Source organism: Canis lupus, chromosome 20, assembly GCF_048164855.1.
Source record: "Canis lupus baileyi chromosome 20, mCanLup2.hap1, whole genome shotgun sequence".
Lineage (NCBI taxonomy): Eukaryota > Metazoa > Chordata > Mammalia > Carnivora > Canidae > Canis > Canis lupus.
Genome location: NC_132857.1, coordinates 58,551,302 through 58,577,634, shown reverse-complemented (window position 1 = coordinate 58,577,634; position 26,333 = coordinate 58,551,302). Strand labels below are relative to the sequence as shown.

General features: G+C 52.6%; 1 protein-coding gene across 12 annotated transcripts in view; it reads right to left on the bottom strand.

Annotated features, from left to right (window-relative positions):
* FMNL2 (formin like 2) overlaps window positions 1-17,182 on the bottom strand; it is a 261,812-nt gene extending 244,630 nt beyond the window's left edge. For 11 of the 12 annotated variants that reach the window (XR_012013348.1, XR_012013349.1, XM_072789227.1 and 8 more), the window contains exon 1: window positions 17,039-17,182. Coding sequence is in view for 10 of the 12 variants with exons in the window: in XM_072789227.1 (XP_072645328.1) it covers window positions 17,039-17,155 (117 nt within the window). In the remaining 2 variants the exon portion in view is untranslated. Of the gene's footprint in view, window positions 1-15,997; window positions 16,058-17,038 lie in introns of those variants that run through there. The other variant, XM_072789223.1, reaches the window with a different exon arrangement.
* Between the last annotated feature and the right edge of the window lie 9,151 nt (window positions 17,183-26,333).

The window sequence follows — 26,333 nt, the reverse complement described above, 5'->3', positions numbered from 1 at the left end:
GTAGGCTCCACGCAGGGAGCCCGATGCAGGACTCGATCCCGGGACCCCAGGATCGCGCCCTGGGCCGAAGGCAGGCGCCAAACCACTGAGCCTCCCAGGGATCCCCAGTCCGCGAGGTTTTAAACCTCTACTTGAAACCAAGCAAAAAGCCCCAGAAGTCGCCAGTTTGGCACAAGACACCCCACACGGTTGCCCTGGGATTTGGGTTTCTCATTTTTATTTCAGTAGAAGCATTTCGAGGAGTGAAAACTGCAGTTGAGGACATCAAGCAAAATTCCAAGCAGAAATCCGCTCAATGGGGCTATTATCGCCCAGATTCCCGCCACGCACGTCGAACATACATCAGGAGACGTGTATCAGAAGTTGTCAGAGAAATAAAAAATGTTTTTCTAGAAGGAAGAGAGACCACAGACCTAAATACATTAACACGCCGGCTCCATTTAAGCTCTTTCTCAGCCTCCCTGAGTCTCGACTCCGCCTGTCCCGCAGCCACGGTCTCCGAAGCCAGGACTCCGGGCGGCAGGACGGCAGGGCCACCTTGGCAGCGCGGCCGACACCGAGGCCGACGAGATCGAATCTGAGTGAACGGTGTCTTCGGTCTGGGGCTGCGGTGACAGCTTCGGTGCTGTGCCACAAGGCACTTCTGGAACTTAATTCTCACACAGGGCATCGTCCCCAGCCAAGACAGGGCCGTATTTTCGGAGGACACAAGGGTGTAGAAAACAGAGCAAGATGCACGCAGCCAGGTAGCGTCTTAGGAATAACGATCTTCCGTCTGTGTTCAGTGACCTTGGCCGCCCGTGGCCAGGAAGGCGGGGTGGGCGTGGGCATGGGCTACAGTCACAGGTGGGGACACACGGACGCAGGGGGACATCGATTCTCTGCTTTCAGAAGAGGACGTCCGGCTCGCGTGTTAATGAGGGGGACGTGGCCCACCCACCCGTCGAGGCGGCAGCTGCTCCCAGGGCACCCCCCTGGCCGCCCCCCCCCCCCCCCCAGCCCACGGCAGCAGCGGTCTCTCCTTCCTGTTGAGGCAACGACGCAAAGGCTGGCAACTCCGTGGGGTCGGGCGGCCTGCAGCTCGCCACGCAGGGGTGCCCCCCCCCCCCGCAGGTGGAGCTGCGCCTTCGCCAAGGAGGGAGCGCAGGGCCCCGCGGCTGGATGCGCCTCTAGCGGCAGCACCTGGCTCAGGGCCTTGTCAACACAGGGAACTCACGTCGCAGCGCCGTTCTGGCAAGTGTTCTGAGCTCTCAGTCCGCGAAGGCCCTCAAAAACTGCGGCAGGGTCTCGGCCAGGTTTTGTAAAAGTAGCAAAATCCTCATCTGAGCAAATAAACCAGGACAGAATGCACGATTTCCCCTCTTCCAAAATGACTCAAACACTTTGTAAATGGGGGCCCCTGGGTGGCTCAGGGGTGAGCGTGCGCCTCCAGCCCAGGGTGTGATCCCAGGGTGCCAGGATCGAGTCCTGCGTCGGGCTCCCTGCATGGAGCCTGCTGCTCCCTCTGCCTGGGTCTCTGTGTCTCTCATGAATGAATAAATAAAATATTAAAAAAAAAAACAAACCTGCGAATAACCTTCAAAGCCTATCAACGGAGCGACACTTGACTCATTCTCCACTGCGGTCATGGTCTAGAAAGTCACAGCCGACACTTGGCCGACACTGAACGGTGGCTCACGTGGGAAACACAGGATGAGGTTTCTGCAACGCCCTGGTCGCATCACTCCCTCAACTGCCAGGCGTGTTCTCACCTGAAGCTCCCTTCCCGACATCTACCGCGCGGCCTTACCCTGGAACCCGCAGCCAACGTCAGGCCCAACAGGGCTCGTCCCACACACGCACCTTCTCCCTAACCACATGTCCGTCCTCTGGAGCTCAGGAGCCCTGGAGAGCACGCAGCACTAAGCTTCGAGGCCACTTTAAAGAGCAAAATCACCAGCAAGAAGCGCAGAAACGCCACCAACATGGCACGACGTGGGATGTGTAGGACACCGTTACAGCGAGCGCTACGTCAGGGAGCAGAGGGCCGCCTTATTTGGCCTCAGCTGGCAGTCGTGCACCCGAGGACTCAACCTCCACCGCTCCACGACCCCCGGACGACCCCAAAGGCACCACAAGCACTGATCTGAGGGTTAGGGAGACATCTTCTCGCAGAAGCAAGTTGGCACATCCAGGGTCCACACTGAGGACCAACTGTAAATAGTTCACACTAACGACGTTCATTCAACACACGTGACCCGCGAGCTGGATGCCCAAAGCCACACGCACCGACCGGAATACTTCCACCCGTCGGCAGAGATCGCGGCAGACACGGGCACTGGGGCAGCAGGTCTGTGAACTCAAACCGTGAACTGCTTTTGCCCAATGGGCACCGGAGGGACCCACGCAAGTGGGCGCAGCTCTCCTGGGAAGCTGGAGGAGGAAACGCGGACAGAGGGGCCGGACCGTCTCTGTAACCTGTCACCTTCCTTCGGTTTGCGGGCCCCTCACCCGGTGCTCCATGGGGGGACGACCTCACCCGGTGCTCCATGGGGGGGGACGACTTCACCCGGTGCTCCATGAGGGGGACGGTGACCTCACCCGGTGCTCCATGGGGGGGGGGGGGGATGATGACCTCACCCGGTGCTCCATGGGGGCAATGGTGACCTCACCCAGTGCTCCATGGTGAGGGGGACGACCTCACCCGGTGCTCCACGGGGGGGGGGGGACAGTGCCCCAGGGCACGGCCGCCAGGCTCCCGGAAGGGCACAGCCGCAAGCTCACGGGGACTTCCCGGTGGCAGCAGCACTGAGGCCACTTGTGCATGAGGTGACACCACGCGGGGCTGGGCCACCGACCGCGTCGCAGCAGGACGGCCTGACCGTTACAGGCTGTTCGTAGGGAAGGACAGGATGCCCGCGAGGGAGACGGGAGGAAGACAAAGGGCCACATCCTCCTCTCTAGCCAGAGCCCGGGTGTCAGCGGCTCCTCTGAAGGTGGAGCGAGCGGAGGTGGCCCAGTGGCGGGGACAGAGGAGAGCCGCGCGCCCCAGCAGGCATTCCCCGGACACTGACGGCCAGGCCACGCGCCCCGGGGAAGCCGGCGTGCAACAGCTCCGCGCCAGACGCTGCCCGTGACCCGCCAGGACCCGCCCCCGCCCCAGCAGTGGCGCTCTCGGGGCGAGGCAGAGGACGCCACCGGCTCGCTCCGGGTCGGCTGCCGACAGCGCCGCAGGCCCCTGGCGCCGGGTGCACAGCGGCTGTCCCGGTCTTCCCGCGGTCAGGACGCCGCCCCGGGCCAGGGTCTAGCTCCCGCCAAACCCAACCCGGCGGCGGTCACACCACTGCCAGGTGACCCCTCCGGCAGCAGCCACGGCCCGGTCGGCACGATCCTCTGTGCCTGCACCTTCTCGGCGCTGCCCTACGTCTTCCGTTCACGCACCCCTAAGCTCAGGGCACAACACAGCAGCGAGCCTGACGGCTTAAGTTCAGCCCCTCAGGACCCCCATCCGAATTACAGCTATTTGATATGGAAATGGGGCACAAGAAAACAGGCACCCCGCCTCAGCCAATGGGGTTTAAAGACCCTCGAGGGCCTGAGAACAGAGAGAATCTTATTTCACACTCGTCTGACACCTCTACCAAATACTCTTTTATCTAAGGTTTAAAAGTAGAATGCGACTTGAAAATTCAGGGCAAAAGTGACATTTCTATCAGCTCAGAGAAAAAGGAACAATTTTCTTCACTGGAAAATGAGAAAGAAGAGTGTGTAGAAAGTATCTTTAGAAAATTTAGGCTCTCAGGGGATCCCTGGGAGGCTCGGTGGGTGAGCACCCACCTCGGGCTCAGGGCGTGACCCCAGGGTCCTGGGATCGAGTTCTGCATTGGGCTCCCTGCATGGAGCCTGCTTCTCCCTCTGCCTGTGTCTCTGCCTCTCTTTCTGTGTCTCATGAATAAATAAATAATCTTATGTAAGAAAGAAAAAGAAAATTTAGGTTCTCATTTCTAGATGGTGGTAGTAGATTGATCCAGCTTGAGACTGGCCTGTTTCATGAGCTCAGCTCACATGATTCAGCAAAACTGTGTAAGATGCAACTCAAACAACCTGAGGAAACTTCTAGGGGGGAAAAAAAAAAAGCAAGGGGTAATTGGAAGAATGCAAACTAAAATGACTTTCTTACTTTGCTTCCTAGATGCAATGAGGTGGGCCTGCATTCTTGATTTGAAACAAGGACGAAGCTTGTACTGAGCAGAGCTCACATCTCCACCGGATCAAACAGAAGGTCACCGATACACAAGCTAACAAGTTCCCTTTATTGCCGTTATTGGAATTCAGAATAAAGTCCAAATGACTCCACCCATTCCAGGATGGAGCTGGAGCCAAACAAAACTTCAACAGCAGTTTCTTGGGGGGCTCGGGTGGTCGCGACCGTCACCATATTTTCTCACGTGAACTAGCTGCTTAAGGGTCACGGTTTTGCACTGCACGGCGGTTGTCTGCCCTGATTATGAAAATGCTAGCGCTTCCATCAGGCCCAGAAACGGAACAGTGCAACGTCCTGTGTAAGAATCCGTAAGGGGAAACCCCCCTACAACAGAGTAGAGGCCAGAAGGGAGCTTTCGGAGGCACCAGTCCACGTGGATGCCAAGGACAGACCTCAACAGAGGAGCTGTCAACGGGACCAACTACAGGACCAACAGGAAAAAACGCACACTGCGGGATCCCTGGGTGGCTCAGCGGTTTGGCGCCTGCCTTTGGCCCAGGGCGCAAGCCCTGGAGTCCCAGGATGGAGTCTCGCGTCGGGCTCCAGCATGGAGCCTGCTTCTCCCTCCTCCTGTGTCTCTGCCTCTCTCTCTCTATCATAAATAAATAAATAAATAAATAAATAAATAAATAAATAAATAAATCTTAAAAAAAAAAAAAAAAAAACACTGTGCCTCCTACGAGAAAGCCACTATCTCGGCAAGAGACCGTTGTCACCTCAAACTCCTGCCTTTCTCCAATGGGACTTACGGTCAAAACAACCCTAACCCAATTTCCTCCTCCTCCATAAAATAACGTTCCTCTCCTCTGCTTGTTGGACTTGCCTATGGATTTGCTGTAGCCTGCACGTCCCAAACTATAATTCTCTGCTAACCCCATATAAACCCATTTTTGCTGGTAAAATGACTGGTTTTAAGCTTAACAACTGAAATATCAGACTTTTTTTTCTAGATAGCACAAAATATACAGGGGCCAGGAATCAGGACAAAAATACCAATTAGAGGGTGTGTACAATGGAAAGGAAACACTGGAAACTGTTTTTTTAGGGTTCGGTAAGTACCATGTTAGGGGGACGGTAGCCCCGGCCACCAACAATTCTATTCCGGGTGCGCTTCGAGTTTTGTGATGCTTCGAGTAAAGCGCCACTGGAGTCCGTAACCCGGCCCCGCAAGTCAGAACTCGAGTGAAGTGAAATAGGACAGGTGCCTAACCTAACCACGTTAGGGGACGTGCTGACCTGACCGCCACGGCTCGACTGCGCTCAGCAGCATCATTTAAGATCCACAAACGGCCCAAACAGGGAGCACTTGAGCTTGTGTGACCGGCACGGCCGTCCAGGCTTAAGTCACCCCACCAGCAAGCCGCAAAATCCTCATTCACTCCAGGTCTCGTGCCCGAGACTGTATGCAGAGCCAGTCGGCGAAGTGCCTGTCCTGGTCCTGGGCGCCTCTTCTACGCTCAGCTTCTGGGGGCGTGCAAGCTTCCCAGCAAAGAGCCGAGCAGGAGCAGAGCGGCCGGCGTGGCCCCGAGGCCCGCGACCCGGAGGAGCGAGCCCCAGCGTCCTGCGGGCGGCCCGAGGGAGGAGCACCCGCTGCTGGATTCTGGGGAGCACGCTCACGCACACGGAGTCCCTGAGCGCTCGGGAACAGAGCGGAGTCCGTGTATCTGTACTTTCTGGGTGATGACTTTCAGCCACACTAGTTACCTTGTCCAGACTCCGCAGCTTCCCCAAAATGCTCTACGACTCCACCCTTAACATGGCACACGGCGCACGTGGCACGTGCAGACCTTGCCTTCCAAGCCCCACAACCGTCACCTCCAGGTGTGTCTCCTGCCCCAGGCAGTCGACTCCTCAAAGGTGCAGATGAGGAGGCTTTTTCCACCTTTGTGGCCCAGTGTCCTCAGTGCCTGGCTTGCAGCAGACACACCATTTGGTGAATGAATGAATGACTGGGATTCTTTGATTTCTGCATACTAAAAATACACAAGGGCAGCCTGGGTGGCTCAGAGGTTTAGTGTCTGCCTCCAGCCCAGGGCGTGATCCTAGAGACCCGGGATCGAGTCCAACATCAGGCTCCCTGCATGGAGCCTGCTTCTCCCTCTGCCTGTGTCTCTGCCTCTCATGAATAAATAAAAATAAAATATTCTTAAAATAAATAAAAATACACAAGCCCTGACATCAAGCCTACTAACCCACGCAAGATACTAATGGTTGCTCCCGGCCAAGGCAGCCCAAGTCTGCGGGCCGTCGCCGAGTGCCTATGGCCTTCGAGCTGGAACAACACGGCCATTTAACGGGGGACATTAAAAAAAAAAAAAACAACACAAAGGTTCAGAGAGTTGACTGAAAGAGCCTTCAGAAAGCCCTCAGAGGACAACTGTCACTAGAAAAAAGCCAATTTGATCACAAGCTTACTCGGCCTTTACTATTTTAACAGTGGACAGTGGGTTATTCATCCAGTTCTTATTTTATCTTTGATTTTTTTTTTTTTTTTTTAAGGATATATATAGTCACTGTTGGTTCTGGGTCGACAGTAACGGAATCCAGACAGGTTGAAAAGATCTTGCACTTACCCTCACAGGGCTTTCAGTTTACTCCGAGCCATTACGTCTCTATTTATCATATTTATATTGTATCTGAAACTGGGACTCAAAGCAGCACGTTAGGAGCAGCTTTAAGGTCAGCAAGGTTGACTTCAGCCCCCGTGCCTTCCAGAAATGTGTGTTCTCGGGCCCTTAACCCCTCTGAGTTCCCACACGAACGCCCCTCCTTCCAGGAATCCCACGCTGCGGCAGCGGTTAAGGAAACGCACGGTCAGCGCCGACCTCCTACGCGCACATCAAACCCACCCTTAAACCTCACGGCTGCCCCAAGACTCTCTTAAATTCACGCACACGCACCAAAGAAACGCATCCGCTATCGTGGATTCGAAGGCTCCCCCAAGCGGAGGACGGGGAGGACGGGGGGGAGCGGGGGGAGACGCTGCCGCCTCCTCCAGGCTTCCCCCAGACAAGCTCTAAGCCGACCAGAGGAGGCATCGCCTCACTCTCCGCCTCGTTGTCCCCAGGGCCCCTGAGGTCCGGGACAGCCGCGTTCACGCCCCGTGTACCCCGTTCATGTCTGGCCACCCGGCCCCAGGCCCCGTTGTCCTCTCCCACCACTAGATCACCAACTACTCGACGGCGGGGACAGACGGCCTCACGCACCCTGCATCCCACGACCCTGCTGGCGACCCTGCTGGCACGCGGCCGGCCCCGCCGACGCTCCTGGGCTCCGACTGAAGGACGGGCCCCGCCAAGCAGCGGACAAGTGAGCAGAACTGAATGACGTAGAGGAAAAGGCACAGCCCAGCCCCGCGTGCGACCAAGCCATGTGGCTCTGCCTCCTGTTCCGAGGAAACTTCCCAGACGCTCGAGGTCTGGGACGGCAGCTGCCCCCGACGCTGCGGCTCAGCAGGCCTGCCATCCCGCTGATGCTGGATCGGGACGGATCACAGCCACGGCGCCCACGGGGGAATTCAGTCCCGAGGGCACGTGGACCCTGGAGAACAAAGCACACGCGGTGAGGGACACCTGACAGGTAATCCAGGGAGGTACACGGAGTAGGAGGGATCCGGCTGCTCCCGCCATGCAGCCCGGGTGCAGGCCGTGCCCCCATCGCTTGGCACCGGCCACCCGGCACACGGAGCCCCCGGAGCTCAGCGCCGCCCTCAGAGGCCGCGGCCCAGCCCACTTACTGCGAGGTCCCTGGGGCTCTGGCCCCGAGATGGCCGGTCCCGGCCCTCGGCCCTCCCAGGGGACTCCGGGCCCCACAGCCTCACGCCACCTGCCTCAATTACTCACGATCTTGGAATCAGCAAAGGCGCTCAGGAATCGCCGAGCAAGCAGCCAGACCCCCAAGCGCCTGGAGCAGGGGCGCTGCTGCCCAACCCTTGCCTGACCCCACAGAGAACATCACAGGCGTGTCCCACTCAGGGACGCTCCCGCTACGGGACCAAGTCAGGGACCGCGGGGCTGGTGACGGGAGAAGCGCCAACCCCGGGCCATCTGCCCGCCACGGCCTCCGTCAGGAGCCCACTCGCCCTCTGAGCACAGTATCCCCGGGCACCTTGCGGTGGCAAGTGACCCGGGGAGCCGGGACGACTAGGGGCCCATTACACGCCATCACTCCATGAACCCAGCGAGCGCCAGGGCGGCTCCCCCTGGGCCAGGCATCGAGGCCGCCAAGTCGTGCGCCTGCCCCAGGAGCCACGATGGCAGCGGGCAAGTCGGACCCGCCCGGCAGGAGCGCGACAAACCGTGCAAGGCTGCCACGAGCCTCGCGTCCTCCCACGGCCAGGCCTCTGCAGGCCGGAACTCCGTCGGGGGCCCGATGAGCCCGACAGAGAACCCCTACTGTCCCACAGTAGGAAGATCAAACCAGGTAGAGTGGCTTCCCACGGCCCCGGGTGACGCGGGCCTGCAAGGACACAGAGGAGGTGGGGCTCCAGAACACCTCGGAGGCCCGGAATCCCAGGCGGAGAGGAGCCTGGGGAGCACCTGCCATGCTGGGGAGCACCTCGAGCCAAGGTGTGACAGTGGGGGGGTGGGTCCTGGGGGCAGGGACCAAGCGAGGAGACAGGAGAGGAGAGGTGTCTGGACAAGCCGCGGACAGCCTCGAGGAGAGGGCTGGGAGGGTCGGAGGTTAGGACAATGGGGGGACCCCAACGACAAACACAGCAGAAGAGCCTCCCAAGTGGGACTGATGGTCTGGAATACCGTGACGGGGCTTTGAGGGGAAACTGAGGCACAGGGTGAAACCCACAATCTTATACCTTTTGTGGGGCTTTTAAAGATTTTATTTATTTACTCACAAGACACAGAGAGAGGCAGAGACACAGGCAGAGGGAGAAGCAGGCTCCCCGCATGCGAGACTCGATCCCGGGACTCCGGGGTCACACCCTGGGCTGACGGCAGATGCTCCACCACTGAGCCACCCAGGCCCCCAATCTTATATCTTTTAATACTTCAAAAGCACCCAGAGGAAAGACGGCGAAGGCTGAGGCCAGAACGTGGGCCCGGGGCAACGACGGCGGCCCGTCTGCGGGGACGGCGGCGAGGAGCGCAGGCCGAGCTGTGGCGCCCTCTGCTAGGCCACAAGGCCACAGGCCGTCCTCCCGGCGGGACGGACACCGAGCTATCACACGCGGGGTCCGAAGGAGCGGGGGTCTAGAGCCACAGGAGGACGCCGAGGCCGGGCCTTCGGGACGGGCGGGCCTCTCCGGGCCTCTGGGGCCGAGAAACCTCCCGAGGGAGGAGAGGAAAGCTCCCGTCCACAGTGTCGCAAGGGGGGGCTCCAGGCAGGCCCCGGGCCCCTGGGGCCATTCAGGAGGGGCTGCGGCCAGCCAGGCGGATCACGGGCGGGGAGCACGGACACTCGAGGGGACCCCGGCCCGGGCGACAGCAGCTGTTCAGCCCGCGACGTGTGGGCCAAGCTCTCGGTGGGCCACTTCCGCGCCTACCGGCCCCAACAGAAAGACTCCCGAAAGCGGGATTCGGAGCCGGCAGCCTCCAGCTCCACCAGAGCAGCTTTCCAACTCCTCGGCCGTGGCCACAAAGCCTCGGCCGGGCCACAAAGCACCGAAGCCCGGCCACCCGGCGTGAAAGCAGCTCAACGGGGACCCGGAAAGTCACAGACCGCCCGGACAGTCCCAAAGCAAATGCTTTCTAGAAAGCCAGCGAGTACGAAACTCAAAACTCCTGGTGGGAAGGGGCTCGGAGAGGCAAGCGAGGGGTGCCACGAACCCAGCCGGCGGCCCCACGGTCCCCGGTCCCCACGGCCCCAGTAGCCAGCAACGGGATGATGCCCGGGTGGTAAGGCCCTGGGGCCCCCCGAGTCCAGGCTCCTAACATCCTGGTCCTCGGGCTTCTGGACCGAACCGGCCCCCGAGCTTCACCAGGCATCAGTCCTTGGGGACAGCGAGTCCCAGTCACTCAAGACAGCCAGCGGTCACTAAGATGTAGTTTCCTCGAAGAGCCGTGAAGGCTGACAGTGCCGGGGATGGAGAGGGCCGGGGGCGCAGCCAGCTCACAGCTGTTCACCCGATCCACCCCCTTGGCACGCGGGCCCCCACCCCCGGCCTCCCCAAGAGGACATGGGGCGGCACAGACCTGAGCAATCATGCTGGGCCCGTGGAGCCAATCTGTGTCCTATCACCTTCTCCTTAGGTATCCTACTGCGTCCTCCTGCACCACAAAGGATTTCCCGAAGGGTAGATGGAAAAGACCTTCCATCTTTCTGCCACCGCGAAGCAGTCATCCTCTTTGCCATCCCCCATAGAAATAAAAATAAAACTCCATTGTTACTTAGTATTCCCATCTAAATCCAAGCCTTCTCTCGCCCTGTTCCCAATGACTGCAAAGTTTCATCTGGTCATAAACTCAACTACCTACGTTTCCTTGAAAGATTTATTTATACTTCTAGCTGGAAACGAGACAATAATTGCTTCTATCCTCTCAATTCAAAAGACCACATGCACTGTCCTCAAATCCCATACCACAAACGCTGAAGATTATGAATAAGAGGAATGTCTATTTGCTCACGACTACTAAAGGAGTAACTAGACTCTTACACGGAGAACAATCAGCTCATTCTTGACCTACCATCCTATTTATCTTTCTATTCTCAAAGCTAATTGCTTCTATAAGCACGCCAATTTGCCCTGATTATAGGATTCTTAATAAATGAATGTTGTTTACATTTCACAAGTGTATTTGAATTTCGCTCCGGGAAGCCAAGCTCATCAAGTCTTTGTAAGTGGTAAACCAGAGATCAAAGCAAAAGGCCTGCATTGAACCAACAAACAATTAGGCTTGAGAATAGAGGCCTAAGCAAAAAATACAATTGATTTATTGATTTTCCTACCCCAGAAGTACACCTCAGGGTCACTGCTCACGCTCCGGCTGTATGCAGAACTTGCTCTGCAGATCTCCACCCTGATTACTTGACGATCATTTCCTAGTTAATAAGTCTAACATTCAACAGGCTTTGATCCATTTCTTCCGTATTTCTCATCTTGGTGCTGTTGGTTGAATCAATCTTTAAGAGGTTTTTTTGTTTTACCAAACCCTTCCTCATTGTGCCTAATCTCCACACCATTTTTGGTTCCTTTTAAACAATTCCTTTCCAAAAAATTAAAAATAAAAAAAATTAAAGATAAACAATTCCTTTCCTACTCTACCCATCTGACCGACCCAGGCAGGTATACTTCTCGAGGCTCCCGGGTGATGCGGCCTCGTGCGAGGACGACGGTTTCGGCTTGTCAATCCCGTCATTATCCCGCCTTTGATAAAGTGTTCAGCCAAACTTCCATGGGGGGGGGGGGGGTGCGGAGGGGGAAGGAAAACAAGGCGAATAAGTCAGGTTCATGAGCAAATCCTCAATGCAGGGCAGGCCCTTCAGGTACAGGCACACTTTAGTGCCCAACACCGGGCACAGAGCCAAAACGCCCACAGCCCGACACCTTCCCCAAGCCAAGGAGCTCTAGTGTGAGCCAGGCAGGGGAACCATCTACGCCCAGGCCAGGCTAGAGGGATTGTCTCTGGCAACAGAGGGCAGGGTTTCAATGCCTCAAAGTCTCAGGTCCCGAGGCAGCGGGGAGAGGGGCTCACGCACAGCAACCTGTCCTCACACAACAACGTGGACGAGGCTCCGTGAATCCAGTCACTCAGGTCGGTTACAAGAACACCAAAAACTGCGGCGAGAGGAACCCGGGGTGGGTCCTCCCAACTACAGAACGTGGGATAAGGTGACCGTGCGTGAGCTCCGCCACCGGGCAAGGGATTTTCGTTTTGTGGGTTTTGTCAGTTTGTTTTTTAAGACGGTGAAAAGAACAAACACTCCTACTGTTGACAAGTGCCCTTCAGGCTCAAGGGGGGACCCCCGCATCCTGGACCTTCGCTGCATCACAGCTCTCCCGCCGTCCGGCTCTCCAGCGGCAAACGCACACTCCTTGGTGGTGTGCCGAGAGAGAGGCTTCTGGAAGAGGACAGAGTAAGTGGAAAGAGGAAGACCACCGGCAGTGTGAGCAGACCCATCTTAGAGGAGGAATGAGGGATGCGCCATCTGCAGTACTCGGTAGATCAGAGCTAACAGGTGCACGCGGCCTCCCTATGGAGACCAGTCCTTGTGGCCGGGAAAGGGAAGAGGGAAGAAACAGCCCACGTTTTATTTTATTTTAAAGATTTTATTTATTTATTCATGAGAGAAAGAGGAGACTCCCAGATACCAGCACCTTCTTGCAGAGTCCCGATGATCATCTAGAATCAGGGCTTCTGCCGTCGGCCACTTTCGTGGCACCTCTTTACTTGCTTAAATAGAAGGAAGCTCACTGCGCCTTGCCCTTTTGCCCCAGGCCCCAAGCAACAGCTTTTATGAAGTCAAATAAATTTCCAGGGGGTGGGGTGGGGTGGGGTGGGGGGGGGGGGACAAAAAACCATGAGCCTACACTTATTTTTTTTTTCTTGAGCCCAGGAGGAAGCTACACGGGGAACCCTTCCCCAGATGCAAGGACTCTAGGTCTAGTACCTGCAGGTGGCCAGCTCACCTCAAGGAGGGGACCATTCAAGCCAGTATTGCACCAGCGGTGTCTTGGTTTTGCAAATAACTTCTAATCGCCAACATTTTTCTTACAGCTTCTGTGCGTGACTCGAACGAGAGCTCACTGCTGGCCTGACACCTCGAAATGGTAAATGATACTTTTCCTTAAGCTTATGTAACTTTCAGTCACCGACCCTGGAAGCTCTGCTCTCCGGACCGCAGCAGAATGCAGCTACGCACTTTCTGCACAAAGCTCTCCAAAATGCAAAGTCGGCTAATGGAACACGGTGTGGTATGTTCTGGAAATTTTACACTGTCAAGTGCTATGACCTAAAAAAAAAAAATCTCTGAGCAATCTCGTAACAGTTCTATCCAATTTTATTCCGATTTACAGAAGAAGAAAATCAAGGACCAGAGGAAGAGCTTAACTTGCTCAACCTAGTGCAGCTGATATATTCTAGCACCTAGGCCTCCTGCCTCCCAGGCCAGAGCTATTTGCTAAATGAGAGGCCACAAGCAAAAGTAATTCTTATCACCTAAGGACGTAAGGGTACGCATACCTTTTCTTCCCAAAAAGTCATCAGTTTGTGTTGCTGCCAGTCTCCGTCTGTAGCCAAACATTCATATTCGGAATGAATGTGGTCTACTTCTATGCTAAGATATCCAAATATATAGGCATTACGGGGGGGTGGAATGCACCCCAATAAGAAGCATATATTCCCAGGTTTGGTGAAATAGACCGGCTCAGGGATTAGTACCTAGGAGGAGACTGGAAGGGCTCTAAATCCCAACACCCGCCACCCACCCTTCTCTACCTCCTTTCCCTAACAGGAGAAAGGACATGAGACAAATCGGCAAGCATCTGTCGATGACCTAACCACACTCTCGCCCATCCATCTGCTCGGCAGACCTCATGGCAAAGGCTCTTCTTGGAAATGGTTAAAAGGGAACACCTTGCAGAGGGAAATAAATGTTGAAACTTGACTTTCCTTGTCCTTTCACAAGTAATTACATTTGGAGTACATGCATCGTACTGACAGACTGTCTCTTTCTTTCCTCTGATTTGGAAATCCTAAACTCCGGACCAGGTCTACCTGAGTAGAAAAACCTGAAGAGCACACTTTTAGACCGAATCACTAACGCCATGCCCGAAAAACAGAACAGCACAGTGAAGATGCCAAAAGGTCTCACCTTAAAACAAACAAACAAACAAAAAAAGGTCTCACCTTGAATGTGAAACGTCAAGCACTTCTAAGATATTTTTGCCAATTTTATAGTTTGAAACTAGCATTTATTAGATTAAGGGATTTTTTTTTTTAAAACACTTTTACTGCTAGCTCCAGGCATATGTTTTTCTCCTTCCCAGTTCAAGGGCCTCAGGAAGTACAACACATAATATGTGGGGTGTGGACAGAGATCCAAATCTGAGTTAAAAATCCTCCTAGATCGGCCATTCAACAACTGTATGACTTTGGCAACTTAGGTAATTTTACTTCCTAGAATCACTGTGAGGATTAAATGAATATGTAAACATAAAGTATACACTCATCGTAGGTTCTCAGAAAACGTTCCCACTTCTTCCTAAAGCAGAATCACTACATTCAACCTCAGGGCAAGGAGGGGAAAAAAACGGAAGAAATCGACTCAAATTAATCGCACACCAAAGAAGTTCCCAGTATCAAACATACGATAATACTGCCCTAAACCATCACTTTCTAACCGGTCTTCTTCAGTCTGTTTGCGAATCAGCCTGATATCTGATATACCAGCTCGTACAGAGAGCTCAAAATTACCCTTTCCTCTGACATTCAAACAAAGAATCCTCAGGACAGCTCCTTGACAAAGGCATTAGGGGGCTTACATTCTAGATGTAGACAATGACTTCAAGCCAAAAATCAGTGAATGGATGGAAAGTCTAACATAGAAGCATTCTTGGACAGAGACCACCACGGATTCACCTGCCCCAAAATAAACTTCATAGCATCATCTCTGAAAATAAAGGACACGGGCTGTGTGTGTTCCCAATATTTAGGCAACGTTTAACACAATGGAGAACCACGTGGATGTTTAATTATAAATGTGTAGGACCCCAAAAAGTAGACACGCCAATGTTACCTGTAAAATATGTGACATGTATACACCCTAAAGGAATAAAACTAGATGACTGAGTTATAACTTGTGAAATACTTCCACCAAATAAAGTAACAAAAACAATCACCCATGTGTGTGCAAAGGCGCAGGCCCTTAGAGCTCAACCTGAAAGGTAGGTACAAGGATGCAAATAGTTAAATGTATACAAGGCGTCAGGGGTGTTTTCCCACAAATGTGTTCTCTAACTATTACAAGTTTAAGAAGATGGAGAGTCTCTTTAGGAAGATTAAGCTCCTAAGATTTGGAACCGATTTGTACTAGTCTTTAATTACAGAAGTTTGGCAATTCAAATGCATTTGAAAAAAATTTTTCCCCGTAAATAAAAGTACTACTTTTTAGAGTTTACCCGTGCACTGATTTCAATTCTGTAATCTTTTACCCTCTCTTTTCCATTTGTATCAATTGATTTTCTAGATTTATACCACTTAACCCATTTAGAGTGATGAATGGGTCGGGGAACAGTCACTGAGTAGGTCTGGTCTCAAGATTTCCCAGAAATAGATGGAGCTCTGTCATTTTAATTTTTACTTCCTCTTTCCCAACGCTTTAAATATTCTAGAGCTGGAGGGTGGAACTGTTTTCCATGCCCTAAATGTCTCATTAATTATGGATGTAAGCCACGCTGACAACGGGGTGCTTGTATGCTTTCCTGTACGGTACTACTATCTGGTTTTCCTCCCCAAACATCTCCGTGATGTTCATCAGATACGGAAATAAAGCTAGCGTCAGTAATGCCAACACGATCCCTGTTGCCCTGGGGTGAAGGATTTCTCCGCTTTAAAACTTGCCACCTAAAGTCTGTCCTTGTAGCCTGATCTCTAGACTACCATGGTTTGGGTTGATCTCTTAATGCATTTGTGAGAAAAGCAAAGTTGAGGGTGTCACATGGACAAGCGCCCTCACCCTGGACTTGCGTCGGCCCTATACAGGGCTCCTTTAGGCTCTTGGAGGTCTCCAAAGAGCAGCTGGGGCCGACTGGGGACAGTCACCGTCCGCAGCACATGGACGTCCAAGGGCATCACTCACCAGAGTGCCCCCGAGCTGAGGCTTTCCCAACAGCTTGGTCTCCATTCAACGAAGGTCAGCCTGATACTTGTGTGTGTGTGTTGTTTATTTTGAGAGACTCACAATGTCGTAAACAATTAAGAGCCGCATCCCGTAACCGCGTGTGACCTGCCGGAGGGCCAAAGTAGCCACAACCACCCCCCCCCCGCCCCAGCGGGCTTGTGATGGAGAATCACGACCGTGTGCACACGGCGTCGTGCCGGCGACTCTCGGTACAGACCCGCCGTGTAACGCGGACGCGTTTTTCTACAGGTGAGGCCGCTTCGCCGGGGGTCGCCGGGGGTCCCTGGGAGCTCCAGGCCGCGGCCCGGTCCGGCAGGTCCTGAGCCCTCCGCGCCCGGGCGCACACACGCGCGCACACACCCCCGTGCACGCACCCGAGGACACGCGCGCCCCGCGGGGAGGCACACCGGGAGCCCGAGCCCCGGGCAGGAGGGGAGAACCGCGCGCTGGGACGGAGGGCCCCGAGCGGAGGTGCTGGTGCCCGGCCCGGGGGGCCCGGGGGTCCCGGGGGGCGGCCCTCCTGCTCCTCCTGTCCCTCCTGCCCCCAGGCCCGGGCGGGGACCCACAGGAGCGAGGGGCGGGGCGCGGTCCGGGGCCCCCAGCACCCCGGGCGGCCCCCGAGCTCGCAGGTGTGCGGACCGCGGGGGGGCGGGGAGGGGCGGGGAGGGCGGGGGGCGGCCGGGGCCCGGCGCCGCGAGAGCTCAGCACCCGGGCGGGCCGCGGCCTCCCCGCCCCCGCCCCCCCCGCCCGCAGCCCCCCGGCCGCTCCGCACGGGCGCGCGCTGTGCCGGGACTCGGGGGTTTTCCGAACAAAAAGCCCGAGCGCCCCCCCCGCGCCCCGGGCACACGCGCGGACCCGCTGCTCCCGCCAGACAATGGGCCCCGCGCGGCCCGGCCGCACCCCGGCCGCACCCCGACCGCGGAGGGCTCCCCGGGGGGAGGGGGAGGGGGAGGGGGACGGGGACGGGGCGGGGACGCGCGGACACGCGGGGACACTCACCAGCACGACGGCGAAGCGCTCCTCCAGCTCCCCCGGCTCCGGCATCGGCAGCTTGAGGGGCGCGCTGTGTGCCCGCGGGTCGCCCTGCGGCGAGTCCAGGCTCCCCGCGTTGCCCATGGCGCCGCCCCCGCCCCCGCCCCCGCCCGCCGCGCAGCTCCCGGCCCCGGCCCCGGCCCCGGCCCCCGCCCCGGCCCCGGCTCCTAGCAGCGCCCCGCGCCCAGCCGCCCGCCGGCCGCCCTCATGCCCTCGGCCGCCGCCGCGCCGCCCCGGACGCCTCGCCCCGGGCGGGCTCCTCAGGGCGCCGGGCGCCCCCCGGCATGCTGCGCCGCCGCCCCCGCCGCCCCCGCCGCTCCCGCCGCCGCTCCCGCCGCCGCCGCTCCCGCCGCCCACACCCGGGCCCACGGCCGGCGGCCGCCACGCTCGTCCCGCAGCCCCGCGACCAGACAAATGCGGCCCGGCGCTCGCGACACAATGCGCCCTCGCCCGCCCCGCCCCGCCGCCGGCCACGCCCACCGCACGGCCACGCCCACCGCTGGCCACGCCCACCGCCCGCCCTGGCCACGCCCCCGCCAGGCCCCGCCCACGGCCACGGCCACGCCCACGCCCCGCCCCGCCCCCGGCCCCGCCGACTGCCGGGACGCGTAGTTTCTGTCCGGGGTCCGCCGAGGAACCGCGCCCGCCCCGGCTGGAGGCTCCCCGGCTGGAGGCTCCCCGGCTGGAGGCTCCCCGAGTAGAGGCTCCCCGGCTGGAGGCCCCCCGGCTGCAGGCTCCCCGGCTGGAGGCTCCCTGGCTGGAGGCCCCTCGGCTGGAGGCCCCCCGGCTGCAGGCTCCCCGAGTAGAGGCTCCCCGGCTGGAGGCTCCCCGGCTGGAGGCCGCCCCGGCTGGAGGCTCCCCGGCTGGAGGCTCCCCGGCTGGAGGCCGCTGGAGGCCGCCCCGACTGGAGGCTCCGCGGCTGGAGGTCCCCCGGCTGGAGGTCCCCCCGCTGCAGGCTCCCCAGCTGCAGGCGCCCCGGCTGGAGGCTCCCCCGGCTGGAGGTCCCCCGGCTGGAGGCCCCCCGGCTGGAGGTCCCCCGGCTGGAGGTCCCCCGGCTGCAGGCTCCCCAGCTGCAGGCGCCCCGGCTGGAGGCCCCCCGGCTGGAGGCTCCCCCGGCTGGAGGTCCCCCGGCTGCAGCCTCCCCAGCTGCAGGCTCCCCGGCTGGAGGCCGCCCCGACTGGAGGCCCCCCGGCTGCAGGCTCCCCGGCTGGAGGCTCCCTGGCTGGAGGCCCCTCGGCTGGAGGCCCCCCGGCTGGAGGCTGCCCCGGCTGCAGGCTCCCCGAGTAGAGGCTCCCCGGCTGGAGGCTGCCCCGGCTGGAGGCTCCCCGGCTGGAGGCTCCCCGAGTAGAGGCTCCCCGGCTGGAGGCTCCCCGGCTGGAGGCCGCTGGAGGCCGCCCCGACTGGAGGCTCCGCGGCTGGAGGTCCCCCGGCTGGAGGTCCCCCGGCTGCAGGCTCCCCAGCTGCAGGCGCCCCGGCTGGAGGCCGCCCCGGCTGGAGGCCCCCCGGCTGCAGGCTCCCCGGCTGGAGGCCGCCCCGGCTGGAGGCCCCCCGGCTGGAGGCTCCCCTGGCTGGAGGTCCCCCGGCTGCAGCCTCCCCAGCTGCAGGCTCCCAGGCTGGAGGCCGCCCCGACTGGAGGCCCCCGGCTGCAGGCTCCCCGGCTGGAGGCCGCCGGGTCCGAGCCACGCCCTCGGGTTGGTGGGGCACCTGTCGGCCACGAGCCCTCCCTGGGCCTTGAACGCAGGCTTGGTCCTGTTCAGATGGGCGACGCCCCGGCTCCCGGCCCAGGAATGGGTCCACGGGTGCTTGCTGCATGGTTCTTTCTTCCTTATGTAACGTATTCTTTTCTGTGATTAAAGTGTTTTATAAACAGATACTTTCATGGATTTTCTCCAGCTGCCCGCCCCGGCCCCAGCAGCCGTGTCCACAGCACTCCAGCCTGGCAAGGAGAAGATCCCCACCCGAAACCGTATTTCCCGTGAAATAGAAGGGGGGACGGGGTGTTTGGGGGACGCTTTCGGGTTATCTTTGGCTCCCTGATTCTTCCATAACAGCCTTGTTCCAGGGGTTTTACAAAGCAGGTTGGCCCCGACCTTATCTCCGGGATCCTTTCCAGACCATCACTACCCATTTTAAAACAATGGAAACAGAAACAACCTCATGGAGGAGTTTAGCCAGGTGCTCACGTTGTGGATTTCAAGGGCATCCACCTGGCTGCCTGGTGTCCAAACCCATAATCCATCCTTTCTTAGCTCAGAGAAGTGTTTCTTTAGTCCTGGTTTGTGTATCAGAATCACTTGGGGAGCTTGATGCTAACACTGCACACACCTTGGGCCCGGCCGGTATCAGAACGCCCCTGAGCCTAGGGCTGCGGCGTGGGCAGGCGTCTCTCTAACAGGCTCCCCAGGTGATTCTGATATGCAACCAGGGGTGTTGCTAAAAAGCAGCTGTTTCTGGAGAAGGCAGTGCAAACCAGGCAAGACCAAACAAGGACCACGTTTCATTCAGCTCTGTAAGCCCCAAGATGCCTTGAGCTTAGATGTTCCATGACTATTTGTTGAATGGGCAAGTGAGTTTTATCAAAAGCCTATGGAGCATATACACGCAGAGGTGCATCGTGTGGGTATCATCCATTAAATAAACCACTAATGGTCTTTAAAGAAAAAAAAAAAAGGAGGGGGAGAGAGTATAAATAAATTCACATTAAAACTCTGAGTAGGGCAGCCAGAGTGGCTCAGTGGTTTAGTGCAGGCTTCATATGCAGGGCGTGATCCTGGAGTCCCGGGATCGAGTCCCACGTCGGGCTCCCTGCATGGAGCCTGCTTCTCCCTCTGCCTGTGTCTCTGCCTCTTTCTGTCTCTCTGTCGCTCATGAATAAATAAATAAAATCTTAATAAAAAAAAAAAAAACTCTGAGTAAATATAATCCGTATTCCGAAACTACACTGTATCAAAGTTAACAGTGTGTTAGGGATCAAAGAAAGAAAAACAGGGGTATAGATACATACATACACACCCCAACTAGTGAAAATGAGCAAGAAAAGCAGTTAGTTCAAACCAAGTGAGCCACATCTGACCCACAAATGTATTTGTTTTCTTTCCAATCTCTAGACATGTACTTTGGGTCTGATTGACCCCAAATCAGCCCACCCAGGGGGTTGCCCGTCTGGATGGAAAAGCTAGGATTCTTTTCCACACTTGAGAAATCCTTTTTTATTAGATTTATGGTCCCCTCTGGCCATATTTCTGCCAGTAACCAGGACCTTTTTCTCCCCTTCAGTCTTATCACATCTAGTCTCTCTCATAATCTCACACTTTGAGAGGAACCAAGGACAAAGTGTGCAAATCCATGAACCAAAAGAACTCAGCCATTTCAAGGTTTGCAATCTTTAATATGCGGCTATTATTTATGAGCGTTATTTAGTATTAAATAAACAAAACACTCCATTATATCATACAACTTCTGTAAGATTTTCTATCAAAAATCTCAGGGAAATATTTGTCTAGGGGAGGGCGTGGAGAGGGAGGAAGAAGACATTACTTTAATTGTAACACTCTTACTCCCTCCCCATAAAATTAAAATCGGACGATCATTTTTAAATATAAATTTCATTTTCTGATTCCTAATACATATGACTTCTTGTAGATGATGTTGCAGAAAATTGGCAAAAAAGAAACTGTTAAAAAGTATCCATTCACCTTCCATGGCAACTGAAATGTTAGAACTTTCTCTTCCATTTCCAAGGTATGCCAAGGGTCGCTTGATCAGGAATTCCCCCATAACAGTGCAATAGCTTTCAAAGAAGCTCCTCCGTCATTCAAAACAAATAATCCTACGAGGTCAGCTGAGTTTCATGTATCTCCTCAAGTTTTAAATATAAGGAAGTGCCCGATGGCTAAGTTCACTTAGCTTCTTAAAAAGGCCCCGGTGCAACCTGAGAAGATTCTCCTTGTGTGCATGATTGTAAGACATGAGACAAGCACCCTATGATGAACAAAGCCATCTACAGCCCTGACTCAAAACCGCGAAATTGTAGTAGTTGCGATTTTAGAGGGGATTGCTTTGTGTCAATTTACATCCACAAGACTCCTGAAAGATTCATGTATCTATCCATATTTATTTTTTTTAATTTTATTTATTTATGATAGTCACAGAGAGAGAGAGGCAGAGACACAGGCAGAGGGAGAAGCAGGCTCCATGCACCGGGAGCCCGACGTGGGATTCGATCCCGGATCTCCAGGATCGCGCCCTGGGCCAAAGGCAGGCGCCAAACTGCTGCACCACCCAGGGATCCCATCCATATTTATTTTTTAAATATTTATTGAGCACTTACTGTGAGCCAGATACTGCTATTGATTTTAAACAAAGTTTAAACATGGTTTATTCAATTTCTAAACCAAGTAATAATGGCTTCAATACTCTATTTTCTCATTAAACAAGAAATCTGGAGAAGGGTGGATGCTAGTATTGGTCAGCAACTTAGTAAGGCTAGGACCAGTATCTACGTGATGGCTTGGTGTTTTCACATACTTACAAAATAGCTGCTAGAGTGCCACAAATCAAGTATATATTCAGGGTGAACAGTGGGGAAGAGGCCATTTCAGTTAAGTCTGTTCCTTTTATCAGAAAATCAAGGGGCACCAAGGTGGCTCAGTTGGTTGGGCATCTGCCTTTGGCTCGGGTCATGATCCCAGGGTCCTGGGATCAAGCCCTGTGTTGGTCTCCTTGTCCAAAGGGTGCCAACTTCTCCCTCTCCGTCTGCCTGCTACTCCCCATGCTTGTGCTCTCTCTGTCAAATAAATAAAATCTTTATTTAAAAAAAAAAGAAAATCAAAAGTTTGTCCAGAAGTACCTTTAGCAGACTGCCTATTATTCCTCATTTTCTAGAACTGAATGACATGGCCACCCCCCCTCCTCCCCTGACACACACACACAGGAAGAACTAGGGGAGTGAGATAAAACCTGGGGCTGAACATATTTCGTCCCCTGGATAGGACCAAGATTCATATAAAAGATAAATGGAATAGACATGGGTGAGAAATGGGTAGACGGCAACATCTTCTAACCTCTCCCCTTCATATTTCATATGTTCGAATAATCCTTTGCATTTGCCTAGGACTTCATATTTTACAAAATAGTTTTACTTGCTTTATCTTAATTCGCCCCGCCAATATAACAACAAGGAATTTAAAGCTCAACAAAGTGATTTTTCTCTAGTTTATACAAGTGATAAAGTTACAATTTAGGTATTTTGATTCCCAAACCAGTATCCTTCACTGCCTTTTAAAAAGAAAATAGCTCTCTAAAACTATCATTCAGAGGTAGAAGCATAATGAGACTTCTGTTTCTGATCAAGACAGAGTAATAGGGACCCGATTGAATTTGAAAGTAATATAAAATACTGGACAAAATATGTTAAGCAATGTCCCTCAAGAGTTATATGATATAGAAAAAAGAAGGACAGAGTGTTTGGGGAGGCTTCAGAGATGACCTTTGGCTGGAGCTATCTTATTCCTCCACAACAGTCCTCTTCCAGGTGTTTTTCAAAGAAGACTCGGCCCAACCCTGTCCTCTGGGAGGCAGTGAACTACAATGATCCCTGAGAGGTAGTAAATAAAGGAAGTGAACCCTACAATCACCCCAGCTTACTGCCTGGAGAAAGTCTCTAGACCATCATGTACAGAGAAGGAACCAAGACTGGGCCTACTGGAGTCCCTGGCTTGAGAAGGCAGGGATGAGAGTCCAATGAACCCAAAAAGGTCAGAGTTCTCAGGACAGATTACTGGAAAAAAAAGAGCTGTAAGACCTCCAGATGTCTAAAGAGGTTCCTATTCCAGTATCCAGTTGAGTACTGATGAATAAGTGCATGTGAGGAGAAAACACAAGGCTGGACATCTTATAATAATAAACGACAGAGTTTGGGGCACCTGGGTGGCTCAGTGGTTGAGCATCTGCCTTTGGCCCAGGGCGTGATCCGGGGTCCTGGGATCGAGTCCCACATTGGGCTCCTGTGTGGAGCCTGCTTCTCCCTCTGCCTGTGTCTCTGCCTCTTTCTCTGTGTGTCTCATGAATAAATAAATAAAATCTTTTTTAAAAATGACAAAGTTCATCAAGAGAGCATGACACACAGTAATAGTGCTTCAAAATGTATGAAATTCAAGGAGAAATACAGAAATCCACAATTTTAGGTATAGGTGAACATCTCTTCTCTTAGTATTTGTTAAAACAAGTAGACAAAAAATCAGTAAGGGTATAGAAAACTTTAAAAATACTATCAACAACTTGATCTAATTGATATTTATAGACTACCTCACCTGACAACTCAATACATAACTTTTCAAATGCATAAGGCACACTTAGCAGATTGACCATATTGTGGACTATGAAAATTACCAATAAATTGTCAACAAATATTAAAAGATTCCAATACTACAAATTTTATTTCCTTGGCACGATGAAATTAAATTAGAAGTCAAGAACACAAAAATATCTGAAAAATCCTCAAATATTTAGAAACAAAATAACAAAATTATGAAAAAAACGTGGATTAAAAGAGTAAAAGGAAAATTATAACATATTTTGAACTGAATGAAAGAGAAAACACTATATACTACAATTTTGTGGATGCAGCTAAAACAGTACCTAGAAATTTAGGACATTAGGTGCCTATATTAGAAAAGAATAAAGGGTTAAATTAACGTCCTTTGTTTCCACCTTAAAAAAGTAGAGAAAAAGAAGCAAGTGAAAACTAAACAAAGAGGAAGAAAGGAGTAATAAAGACAAGAGCAAAAGTCAATGAAACAGAAAACAGGAAGATTGATGAAACTAAAAGCTAGTTCTTGAAGAAGATCGATTAAACTGACAAACTTCTGGTCAGATTCATCAGGAAACAAGAAAATATACAAATAACCAACATCACAAATGACAGAATAGACATGACTATACATTTTACACATATTAAAAAGGATAATCAGGGAATACTTCAATCATGTAGATAAAATGGACATACTCCTTCCTTAAAAGACACAAAGTACCAAAACTGACTCAAGAAGAAATAAATAATGAGGATAATCATATCTATTAAATTGAATCTGTATTTAAAATCTTTAAATCAAAGAAAACTACAGGCCCAGATAGCTTCACTAGAAACTTCCCCAATTACTTAAGATAGAGAGAATACCAATTCTACCTAAGCTATCCCAGAAAATTGAAAAAGTGAATATTTCCCAACTTATTCTGAAGGTCAACATTACCCTGATACTAAAACCAATCAAAGACATTATAAGAAAGGAAACTAGAGCCAACATTCCTCATGGATACAGACATAAAAGTTCTGAACAAAATTTAAGTAATACATCACGACCAAATGGGGTGTATCCCAGGAATGCCGGATTGCTTTAGTATTTAAAAATCAATCAGTGTAATCCACCATATTAAAAGACTAAAACAGAAAACTCACATGATCGTCTCAAGAGATGGAGATGAAGAATTTGACAAAATCCATTCCTGGAAAAAAGCCCTCAGCTGATTAGAAATAGGAACTTCCTCAACTTGTTAAAAGGCATCTATGAAAAACCTACTACCAATATCATACTTAATGATAAGAGACTAAATGCTTTCTCCTAAAACTAGGAACAATGTTTTAATTCAACATTGTATGGAAGGTTCTAGCCAGTGCAATAAGAGAGAAAACAAGCAAAAAGCTATCCAGTTTGGAAAAAAGGAAGCAAACTGTCCTTGTTCACAAATGACATGAAGTCCTATGTAGAAATTTTGTGGAATCTATAAGACAGTTAGTGTAACTAATATGTGAGTTTAGCAAGGATACAAGATTGATATACAAAATTAAAATATAGGGATGGACAAAACAGGTGAGAGGGAGTAGGAGCTACAGGTTTCCAATTATGGAATGAATAAGTCAGGGGGGTGAAGGATATAGAGAATATAGTTGGTAGCATTGTATGGTGAAAAAAAATGTATACATATAGCTCTAGAGCAGAAATAAATTTTCAAAAATTTAAACTATAAAATACCATTTATAATTACATCAACAATATACAATATAAAACATAAAATTTCTCCTTTTGCCAGGGATAAATCTGGCAAAAGATGTATGAGATTGTACACTGAAAATACAGTATACTGTATTCATTGGTCAGAAGAGTCAATATTTTTTAAGATGCTAATTCTCCTCAAATGGACCTGTAGATTTCATGTATCACAAAAAAAATCCCAGTTGACTTTTTTGGGAAAAATACACAAGCCAATTCTAAAATTTGTGTGGCAATGCAAAGGATCTAGAATAGCCAAAACAATTTTGAAAAAGGACAAAATGGGAGAATTAACTCTACCTTATTTCAAGACCTATTATAAAGCTACAGTAATCAAGAGACTATGATACTGACATCAAGACAGGCAGATAGAATCATGGAATAGAATGGAGAGAGTCCAGAAAAAATGCCCACACATATATAGACAATGGATTTTTGACCAAGGTGTATTGACAATTCTGTGAGGAAAGCATAGTCTTTTCCACATGTGGTTGACATTGTGATTGTGGAGGAACTGAATATTCACATTTGAAAAATGAACTTCAGTATGTATCCCCCACCATGTAAAAAAAAAAAAAAAAAAAAAAAAAAACCAACTCAAAAGCAGTCAGAGGCTCAAGTGCAAAACATAAACTAAAGAACTTCTAGAAGAAAATATAGGAGAAAATCTTTGCTACCTTACATTAAGTGATGAGTTTTTAGAGAAAGCAGCAAGAAAAAAATTTGACAAATTGGAGTTTGTCAAATTTTGCAACATCTGCTTTTTGAAAGACAATTAAGAGAATCAAAACCTACTACAGACTAAGAGAAAGTATGAATAAATTGTATATTTGATAAAGGACTTGTATCCAGAACACATAAAAAATTCTCACAACTCAGGGTACCTGGGTGGATTGTTCAGTTGAGCATCTGCCTTCAGCTCATTTCAGGGGCCTGAGATCAAGCCCTGAGTCAGGCTCCCTGCTCAGTGGGGAGTCTGCTCCTCCTTCTCCTTCTGCCCCTCACCCCCTGCTCATGTTCACTCTCTCTCTCTCAAATAAATAAATAAAATCTTTAAAAAAAAAAGGATTCTCATAATTAAAAAAAAAGAAACAATGAAAAAAGATTTGAACAAACAATTCACATATGGAAATATATCCATAGCTAATAAGCACGTAAAAAGGTGTTTAACATCATGCATCATGAGGGAAATGGAAATTAAAACCACAATGAGG